At 33.1% G+C, this 11,379-nt stretch overlaps 2 protein-coding genes across 2 annotated transcripts; both read left to right on the top strand.

The window, feature by feature from the left end:
* The first annotated feature begins 4,786 nt into the window (after positions 1-4,786).
* LOC108968490 lies at positions 4,787-9,078 on the top strand. Its single transcript, XM_018932552.1, has 5 exons — positions 4,787-5,039; positions 5,139-5,359; positions 5,674-7,186; positions 7,261-7,438; positions 7,728-9,078. The coding sequence occupies exons 1-5, from the start codon at positions 4,937-4,939 to the stop codon at positions 8,179-8,181; spliced, it is 2,469 nt and encodes an 822-aa protein (XP_018788097.1). The 5' UTR covers positions 4,787-4,936; the 3' UTR covers positions 8,182-9,078.
* Positions 9,079-10,137: 1,059 nt separating this feature from the next.
* LOC108968492 (12 kDa FK506-binding protein) lies at positions 10,138-10,858 on the top strand. Its single transcript, XM_018932554.1, has 2 exons — positions 10,138-10,300; positions 10,402-10,858. Exons 1-2 carry the CDS (start codon positions 10,264-10,266, stop codon positions 10,689-10,691), a joined length of 327 nt encoding a protein of 108 aa, XP_018788099.1. The 5' UTR covers positions 10,138-10,263; the 3' UTR covers positions 10,692-10,858.
* The last annotated feature ends 521 nt before the right edge of the window (positions 10,859-11,379 follow it).

The raw sequence follows: 11,379 nt of genomic DNA, 5'->3' as shown, positions 1-11,379 counted from the left end.
AAAAAAATTCAAATTCAATTTTATTTAATTGGAAAAAAAGAGTTTTGTTTTTGTAAAAAAAATTGCAAAAAAATTCAATTATTTTTTGGAAAAATTGCAAAAACGAAAAAATATTAGTTTTCAAAACTAAACTAAAATGTATTTGTACAACTTTACTACATTTATATGCCAGTGATTTGTTTGTAAAAATTAAACACAGTTTACTAATTAAGCTTAAAAGCAAAAAAGCACCATTTAGCTGTATACTTTTAATTTAGGCTTAACACCTTTAAAAATAATATATATGTATATTGTACATATATACATATATATTTAAAAATCGCTCAAGTATGTGGCAGTTGCATACCAAGCAATAACAATTGAAACAATGCTACCTCAAAACAGACACCCACGCATGCCTACACAGCTGTTGGTGTTGTCGTACCTAACAGTTAAAAAATAATAATTATTTTTTTATGTAATTGCATTTTTTATATTTATTATTTTCCGTATTCGCCACAAACTAAGTTCAATTTTATAAGACTGACACTGAACGGTAAATAATAGCAAATAAAAAACTAAATAAAATAAAAGAAAAAAGTAAAAAAAAAAATATATGTTTGTATAAAAAAGAAAACACATAAATAAATAATCAAAAGTCAATATATATAACAACAAAAAAGTTATAAGAGAGTTCTCATGCTTGAAAAAATAACTTTCACAAATCTGGCTACACACATGCAAAGTATAAAGAAACTAAATAAAACAGTAATAAAAATATAAATTGTAATTTTAAATATAATAATAGGAGTTTTAGGATTTTAAGAGTTTTAAGACTTTAAGTGCTTTAAGACTTTAAGAGTTTTAAGACGTCGAGAGTTTTAGAACTTTATGAGTTTTAGTTTATTTAGCACTAATAAAAACACATGAAAACGTGCTGGGGGCAATGCAATTAAAAAAAAATGGTTTGATGTTAGCATTCAACAAAAGTTCAAATAAGTGGAATTAATAAATCTAAGTGTAAATAAATTAAATTTAAATAGTAAATTGCGTAAAGCATAAGCTAAGTTTCAAATTTATACAAATTCGTATGTGTTTTTCAAGTGTGCGTCAAATAGTTTAAACTATTGTAGAAAACAAAGTTTGCTTTTATTATTATTATTACTATGTTTCCTTTATTATTATAAAATATTTTTTGTGTTGTGTATTCAAGAAAAGTGTTAATTCCATTAATTGTAATATTACATTGCTTGAAAAGAAGTTCGTATAAGCACTTGGTAGTTTAGTTTGTAATGTTTCGTAATAAAAAATATAATTTTAGTACAATTTTTGACTGAAACTTTCAAAAGAAACAAAACACACAAATTTCAAATAAAAAAAAACATTCAACAAAATAAAAAATTATTAAAAAATATTAATGTTTTTATTATTATTATTTTTTTCGGTGAACTATTTATAAACCCAGCTCACAACCCTGGGGAGTGATGGTTCGCCTTCTCACTTTAGCTCGCATTCAAACGGATGTGCTACCCGGAAGATATTTGATCTAAGACCGGAAGTCGTTAGCTGCTTGAGCTACATATATATAAAAGAATCGTGTCTGCCCACTCCCAAGTGAATGGCAATCAGAGAACTTTCCTCATCTCTAAAAGATGTACATATACATACATATGTATGTGCTTATAAGACGTTAATTTTGTCTCCTTGAACTTCTTTTTTACTGGCGTAGAAACCGCTTACGCGGTTATAGCTGAGTTAACAACAGAACGCCAGTGTTTTCTTCTTTTCGCAAGGTGTCGCCAATTGGAGATGCAAGCGAAGCCAGATCCTTCTTGGTCATACCAACGGAGTGGAGGTCTTCCTCTTCCTCTGCTTCTTGCTGTGGATACTGCGTCGAGTACTCTCAGAGCTGGAGTATTTTCATCTGTTCGGATGGCATGACCTAGCCAGCGTAGTCGCTGTCTCTTAATACGCTGAACTATGTCAATTTCGTCGTATATCTCAAACAGCTCATCATTTCATCGACTGCGGTATTCGCCCTGGCCAACGTGCAAAGGACCATAAATCTTTCGCAGAAATTTTCTCCCTAAAACTGGCAACGTCGACTCATCAGGTGTTGTCATCGTCCATGCCTCTGCACCATATAGAAGGACAAGAATAATGAGTGACTTCTAGAGTTTTGTTTTTGATCGTCGAGAGAGGACTTTACTTCTCAGTTGCCTACTTAGTCCGCAGTAGCAGTAGCACCTGTTGGCAGAGGTAGTCTGCGTTAGATTTCGAGGCTGTCATTGTTGTTGCTGTTAATACTGCTTCCAAGATAGAAGATATTATCTACTAGTTCGAAATATTGACCGTGGGAGTCTAGTCGCGAATGCTACGACTGTTTGATGACAGGAGATACATGTATCGTCTCACCCTCGATCACTACYAAACCCATTTTCTTCGCTTCTTTATCCAGTCTGGTGAAAGCAGAACTAACGGTTCGGTTGTTGAGGTCAATGATATCAATGTCTTCGGCGTACGCCTTCAGTTGTACACTCTTGTAGAAGATTGCACCTTCTCTATTCAGATCTGCAGCTCGAATTATTTTCTCCAGGAATAGATTGAAGAAGTTGCACGATAGGGAATCGTCTTGTCTGCAACCTCGTTTGATATGGAACGCTTCRAAGAGGTCTTTTCCAATTCGCGCGAAACCTTTGGTATTCGTCAACGTCAGTTTACACAGCCTTATTAGGTTTATGCGGGGATACAAAAAAATCCTTTTCATACTGTCAAAAGTGGTGAACCAGACGAAGTGAACTGACCAGATCAGTTGTTAATTTTTCAGGCCTGAAGCCAAACCGATAAGGTCCCTCAGTTTGTTGACAATGAGCTTTGATTTTTCACACAATACGCTCACTAAAGCCTTATCTGCGATGTCGAGGAGAGGGTATTCTTTCCTRCTTTCGTCCGACCATATTCTACAAAGAAGCTGAGCTGGGCCCCCGCCGCTTTGTTATTCTTCAGACGGGTAATTAGCTCTTCGAACTTTTTCGTGGTGGGCCAATGGAACTTCCGCTCCATCGTTATCGATTGGGAAGTCGGGTTTACCATCTTTTGGTTTTAAGTTTTCATTGCCATTCAGCAGGCATTAGAAGTGTTCTCTCCATAATGACAGTATGCTCTTGTTATCAGTCTTTATATCACCTCTGGTGTTTCTATAAAAATATGCTTTGGCCATAAAACATAACAGAATGCAACTTTTCGAAGAATTTTCGACCATTACCTCTCTTGGTCAGCTTGTCAAGCTCTTCGTACTCATGCATTCTTCCTCCCTCTTCAACCTTCTAATAATATAATATATTTACGTATTTACGTATAAGAGTGCAGACTTATACACATCTAGATGTCATTCTTCCTCCCTCTTCAACCTTCTAATAATATAATATATTTACGTATTTACGTATAAGAGTGCAGAYCTTTCGGGCTCAATTAGCACTAGTTTTGCCATTTCGATACGCTACCGTAAGTCTTTATATTTTGATATCACATTTCATTGTTGTATTCAAACATTTGGTGCCCTCAATGAAACTTTGTATTATACTTATCTCCGCTATGCTYTTTGTAGATAACATTCAAGGTTGGTATCTGATGGATTCCAGGCGTTCGATATCTGATTTGTGATAGATCTGGGAACACACAGAGAAAGAGTAGAACTCTTTCTTTGCTTCCTTCGAATTTGCAGCTACGCAAGTGTTGTTAAAGAGCGCAGCTATTTTTAACGCATAATGGTACTTGACTCGTTATAGTAGCTGTATGTATGTATGTTCTATCAATTTTGAGTTATTTTTTCCAAGGGTGTATTGCACTCTCACTTCATCGTTCCTATCGGAAAACTGAACACTATTATTTATACCTTTAAAACTAATATACTTAAATTTCAAATCGATATTTCAAATAGTATGTTCAATGTTGTATGTATGTTGTATGTACCATATGAACTTAATATAATACTAAATACATATATTTATAATCAATTTAAAGTTAGGTTGAATAATTAATGTTGAACATTTTTAAATATTAACAGCTGTTCGAGTCTCGCAAAACACGCAAAAATCAAATTTGACCGTTCTAAACTACCCTGTATTAAGGTTYTATGCCTACTGTCACATCAGCCAACGCTGTATTAACATTTATTTGACATCACATTGAAATAAGCGCCACCACTTTTTCGAAATCCATCAAAAATGTTTTTTTCACAATTGGCGTTATTGGCTTTAAAATTGGCGTCGGCCAAATTACTGCCATTTTTGTCTAATTTTTAGGAAAATTCTACACCATTTAGAATGCTYACAGAAACGATACCTTTCATTTTTACATAATAAATATCATATTTTTTACATGCTGAACTTAAATAAAAATAAGTAAAACCTTTTATTGCATTATTATTAATATCCATAATTATTTTGTATTTTAAATAATAAGTTTAATGAAAGGTACGCATATATTATAAAATAATTATGGATCTAAATTATAACTTAAGTTTTCTTTAAATGTCGAATGCAAGATGGGAAACAAATATTATTATCTTTTTTTTTCGTTTTAATTCCCTCAATTATTTTCCTTGCATGTGTACTTAAATTTATTCAATTGCGTAATTTCCCAAATATGCCAATAATTATGAAATAAAAAAATTAATAAATTAATTTAAATTAATTTAAGCGCAATATTAGCATTAAATGTTAAAGTTTTTCGAGGTTAAAGTTATATAAAATCTTAATAAAAATAAGTGGCAACTCTAAATAAACACACCGAAAAATACCAACTATAAATTGTAATACAAATGTAAGGAAAATTAAAAATAGAAAACAAAACAGTGCCACAATATTAATATTTTTTAACAAAAAGTGATAATTAGTGTTTTCTTTGAATTAACGAATACATGAAAAATTAATTTTGTTCCGAATACGTAACTATAATGATGCAGAAAAATAATAAAGTGCATGCAATGGAAGCAGACGACAATTCTATTAATGTATACAAATTTCCTAGTGGTGGCGACCAAAATCAAAACACTCATCGTAAGAAATAATTGAATTATGTCTTATCCTAGATGATATGTTTATCAAATAGTACATACATTAATATAAACAATATCATCTAATTTGTGTTTAACATAGGAAATAAATCAGCTGGTGGCTCAAAGAGGAAAAAGGGAACAACACGRCGGAAGAAGCGCCGATTTACGCATATTGAAAAGGATGCGCCCGAAGAACAACAACAAACKTTAAACAATAAAAAATTATGCATAATTTGTGGGAATAGCCAGGAAATAGTTGATTTATCAGCTAATCCGATAATGAAAAAGACTATGGCCTCTTACTGTGAAGGCGATGGTGTGGTGAGTTTTGATATTGCATTTGTTAACAATCCAACTGCGTTTGCTATCAGTATTTAACAATTATATTGTTATTGTCATAGCAAGCATATTTATAGTTAATATAAATTTGTTATTTATTCCAATAACAATTAATAGTGATTATTATACGAAAATCTGATATTTTTGCACTATGAATTTACTGTCCAGTTAACCGTGCAAAAACGAGAGCAATCGTACTTTCCACTATCCACTACAAAAATGTCTTATGTTGAATTTATCATGTACAAAATATATAAAAATAATGAATCATTAAAATTCTTTTAACTATTTTATAGAATTTGGATGAATGTTTATCATCACTCTGTATTACTTGTGTATTTAAATCAAGAGCTGTAAGAGAAGTACAGAACAATATCAAAGTGCGCTTGCAAGGGCTTGGAAATGGTCAACTATTAAAAACGTCCCAGTGTTCTACGAAGAAAGAAGAAAATTTGGATATCTCTGACTATAATGAAGATATTGATATAGAAGGCAATATCAGACTAAATAATAAAGAAAGCCGTTTAAAGAAAACACGTACCAATGGTTTACGTGAAACAACTCCTCGCCTGCCTACTGYGGCTACCCTCGAAGCATCACCTGCAACAAATTCGCCAACTTTTAATCATCTTCAATTCACAACACTCAGTAAATGCATTGGTATCAACACGGTGCTCGATAATTCCATGGAAGATGTTGATAATAAAAATACTGTACAACTTACAAAATACAGATTGACTGAGATTTCYGGTACAACGACGTCAATACAACAATTGGAAGCCAAGGGTACGGAATATAATCCCGCKGTTACTAGTTCACTCTTATCCACAGAAAGGATCGAATTATTAGCATTATCAAATGTGCCTGACTTGCCGACATCGTGTTCAAATTCCACACATTCACATAATGGTATGAATCAATCAATGCTACAGGTTATCCGAGAACGTTCCGAATCGGTTTTAATAACAGAATCGGGTGGAAAAATCAACAATTACAAAAATGCGCCACGCGCAAAGTCGCGCAGAGTGTGTCGTCACTGTGGTAACACTTTTATGCGCAAAGATCACTATAATAAACATGTACGGCGCTGTTACTATCAAAATACTCGAAGTTCGGCCTTATTGAGTGCCGATGTTACGAATAAACTTGACAAGAGTCAAACAGTGCCACAAGTAAGTGCCAAGCGAAAGCCAGTGAACAGTGTYAACCAGAGTGTAAGCCCGACCACTACGGATCGTGCCAGACGTATACGTCAGTTTCATTGCACCGAGTGTCAAGCCACGATGGATAGTATCACTCTCCTGAGACAGCACCGTGCAACACATCTACGTGAATACAAATGCGATATGTGCTATCAAAAATTTAGTACATTATATGAACACGACTTTCATCGTATCGTTTGTTTGGCCGAAAAGGAAGTGTGGCAAGAACAAACGCATAGTGAAGACGAAGAAAATACTGCAAATGATGACAAGAAATCTGTGGTTAGATCCGAACGCGCAATCGCAAAGTCTACCGCCAGCCGTCGGTTGACACGTGCGCAAAGCCGTGCTCGTACAGATGTCGTGGAAAAACCTAAAAACCAACCAACCTTAAAACGCCGTTTAACTGTTTTAACCAGTGTCTCCCGCTATGTGCATAGCAACAATAACAGTGATGATAGTGATATAGATGATGATGATGATGTTTCCATTGCCGATTCAATGGATTCAAGGCGTAGAGTATATACAGGTGATTGGCTAGAGAGACGCAACGATAGTATAGTTTACGACCTGCCTAATATACAAATTGGCAGTGCAAAAGAATATGGTATGTAATGTGTATGGTAACTATATAAGCGTTAAGTTTATGCAATTTTCAATTTTGAAAATGTTTCTTTGTAGATCTTTACCTGTTGGATAGGCTGAAAGCGCAAATTAGAGCACAGGAGTTTACATGCTTAACAGACGACTGCGATTTTTTCACCGATACACTATTGAATTTAATGCTACACGATTATGTACATCATTTTAAAAGCTCATGGTTCTACTGTCAAAAATGTGGCAGCGTTTTTACAAGCAAGTAAGTGTCAAACAAATCAAAAATATATTTATAACATGAATAGGGTATATTAAGTTTGCCACKAAGTTTGCAGCAMTCRGAAAGGCCGGAGGCGCTGTAAAAGTAATCAAAATAAAAATTTTCTCATATCCTTTTATACTAWAAGAAATCTACCTATGAAGAGTATTATAGCTTCAGTGCAACCGAAGTTAAGATTTTTCCTCGTTTTTAATGCTGATTTTTTATTTTAAAAATAAACATCAAGCATCGTAGCTATACAAAAAAATATTGATACCGAATTATATTTCAGAGTTTTCTTGGACTACCATTTGGACCGGCAGAATGGAGGCAGATACATTTGTTACAAATGCAATGAACAATTTATGTTTCAACATCAATTGGATTTACATCTAATATATCACACAAAGCAGCTGAATYATACCTGTGATAAATGTAAATGTGAATTTCTCTCGGAAGAGAAATTGGCTCTTCATACGAAACTTGAGCACAGTAACGAAACCGACAAGAATTTAATATGCATACAAAGTAAGGCAACATATGCGTCTTCTCGGTCGCCAGGCGAAAACGAGTATTTGAATGGCAGGCAACGGAAAAAGTACAACGTCAAAATACTCAATATGCGGCTACCTTATATGCCTTCGAGAAGACCGTTAGAGTTACCAGGTCATAAGCCATATCGACGACGTATTGGYGTTATTGAATTCGAAAATGAGCGAAATCCAAATTGTTGTAGTTGTAAATAGTGCCACACGTTCGTTAGCAATATACATTTGCTTACGGTTCTCCTGATTCGTCTGACAAAGAAAATCAACAACACCTGGAGAATATTTATATTATACCAAATACTTAAACATGAATCAGTTATGAAGCCTCAAATATCTTTGATTCATAAAAACAAAGTAAAACAGCTGATTTTGACGTTAAGCGTTAAAATTTTAACATTTTTTTTTTAACAAGTTGTTGTTTTCAGGCTGTCGACACAACCTTATTTAATTCAATCATGTACTTAACGGTACAAAGAAGTTTTATAACGCAACTATTGTTGTAACATTTTTTTCGCTTCCGCGCCTGTTTGTGAGATGAATTCATGTAATTTGTCAGTAATGTTTGCTCAACTCAATTTCGAATTGAATATTGTTAATTGTATTATAAAAACATATAGTTAAATCTTCGATTGTGCAAAATTTAGTGGTTTTAAATCAATTTAGCAAATTTTTGTACGAATCGCAACACTAATTTCCTGAATTATCAATACGACTTTATTAAATATTTTCTTAATTTATTGTGAAACATTAAAGTTCGGGTAATTTTAATTGTAATGGAAAAATATACATATTGGACCAGTAWGAGTTGAGATCGCATTCAAAAAGTCTGAAGTGTGAACCCTTAATTTTCATAGGTACATATGTATGTGTTTTTCAAATAATGTTAGTTAAACAATGTTAGAAATTAATGTATTTTATGAACATAATTGACATCACTTATTGTAGAAAATTGTGCAATTGAATCACATTCATATGTTAATGCACACCCGTATTTTTTTACCTCGTTGTAGATGTTGTGTTTAATACTATTTGAGAGAATTGTCCATACAGTACCATTAATTAATGATAAATAAATACGCTTTCAAGTAAATCGAAGCCACTACTAAGATTTTATAATTAGATTATTTATATAATATGAATATAATAAATGCATATGCGTGTATGTATGTAAATTCAAACCAACAACTTAAGACTGAATCATTTTCTACTGTGATGTGGTAACTTATAATTACTTATGATACCTGTGTACGCTTAAGCCGAGCGGAATGCAAAGATTTAGGAAAATGAGCTCTGCTCGGCTTCGAGATCTACTCTGCGAGTACCCTTATTACAACTCTTGAAGCATATTTTTATACCGTTAAATCGAGTATAGTTGGGTGCTATACCACCTGTCTCTTATACACATCTAGATGTGTATAAGTACTTGGTTTACACAGCCATATTGGTTTTGCTGGGATACCAAATTCAGTCATAGCGGCATAAAAGCAGCTACTCTTTATGCTGTCAAAGCAGCTTTAAACTCGACGTAGAGGTGGCATGTGTCGATCCTGTTTTCACTAGTCGTTTCCAAAACTTGTGGCCTGCGGTGTCGATAGTTCAAAAACTTAGTGATTACTTTGTAAATATAGAAAAATACTCAGACGGACATGCCTTAATGTATATACTTTATAGAGTCACGAAAGTTTCCATCTAGCTGTTACAAATTTCGTGACAACTTTGTTCATCATATAATATATTTKTTGTAACGACTCTCCAACACTATCTTACTGGTTCCATAGTGTGAATCTATGGGTTCATTTTTTTGTCGTCACCTTTCAATTGAGTGAAATATTATATTTTTTCCAGCTAAACACTTTTTGAGTCTAGGAAAGAGAAAATAGCAACTGGGAACCAATTTAAAGATTGCCCTAATCGTAGCTCAATTCTTTGTATTAATCGGTTGTATCACAAGCTGAATGCACTTATCAACACATAGCTTTTTATCAACTCCAATTAGGAAGCAATCTTTTGCAAAATTTGAAATTAAATTTTATAAATAATTGTGCACCAATTATTTAAAAAAAATGTCTTGCACATTTGCACCCTGTTGCAGATAACTGATTTTCTTATGTCTGGCAATATTGTAATTGAACGCCATATTGGTGGTTTCCGTAATTTCTCTACAAGAATTTTCCGCATTCTCATTTTTTTCACCGCCGCTGTTAGACACAGATTGAGTGTTTTTAAAAGACGTAAATATATAGCTCATTGTAAAAAAAAAAAGTAAAATTAATAAGTAAAATGGGCGTGCAAGTAGTACCTATTTCTCCCGGTGATGGTAAGCGCAATGCAAATACTAAAATTCTAATCATTCTAACCTGTTTTATGTGAATAATAATGCTGCACATATACATACATATTTATTACATACTTAAATAGGTAGTACATTCCCTAAAACTGGACAGGTGGTGTCTGTGCATTACACTGGAACATTAGACAATGGCACTAAGTTCGATTCTTCTCGTGACCGCAATAAGCCTTTCAAATTTACACTTGGCAGAGGTGAAGTAATTCGTGGTTGGGATGAAGGTGTTGCCCAGCTTTCTGTCGGTCAGCGCGCTAAACTCATCTGCTCGCCGGATTATGCCTACGGTAGTCGGGGACACCCAGGAGTTATTCCACCAAATGCTACTTTAACTTTTGATGTTGAATTATTAAAAGTCGAGTAAACAGGTCCACTAACTAAATACGCTATGATTATTAATTACAAGTAAGAACAAAGTAAAGAATGTTTATAACCATCTTAAGAAATGCTAGCTAGAAATAGTAAAACAACACTTTTAACTCAAACCAATTAGAAACCACATAGAGACTTAATATCAAAAATCAGAATTTTCGAATCAATCAAGTATGAAGATATGTTGCACAATTGATAATGTAAATGTAAGTTCACATACAAAAAATATTCAGAAATCTATATAACTGAATTTAACTAACATCAAAATTAGTTCATTCCATTATAATTATTCTGAAATTCTGGTCGTAGTAAAATATGTAAAGAGTATCTGTTAAAATGCATTTAAAGCACCAGAAAACAATTGAATTTTACTATTTATTAAATGTTCTCATACTTGTAGTGTTATTAAATCAGCATTCTATATTACTTATTGAAATAATTTCGATAAATTGAACAAAAATAATTGTAGAAAGTTAAATAAATTAATTAAAACTTACCATTGAAATTTTTAAAATTGAATATGTCAATATTTCTCGTTCAAAGTCGGGTTGGGCGTTGGAGCGGACACTGATTTATAATCATCAAGGTTATCTATCATTCAACAGCATCCCCAAAAATAATTTTTGAGCTACAAAATATTCACTGTATTATTTTAAGGGTGTGTACATTTATTTGTATGT

This window comes from Bactrocera latifrons, unplaced genomic scaffold (assembly GCF_001853355.1).
Source record: "Bactrocera latifrons isolate USDA-ARS-PBARC rearing strain unplaced genomic scaffold, ASM185335v1 scaffold_219, whole genome shotgun sequence".
NCBI lineage: Eukaryota > Metazoa > Arthropoda > Insecta > Diptera > Tephritidae > Bactrocera > Bactrocera latifrons.
Note: the sequence above shows the minus strand (reverse complement) of the source record. Positions and strands in the feature narration are given on the sequence as shown.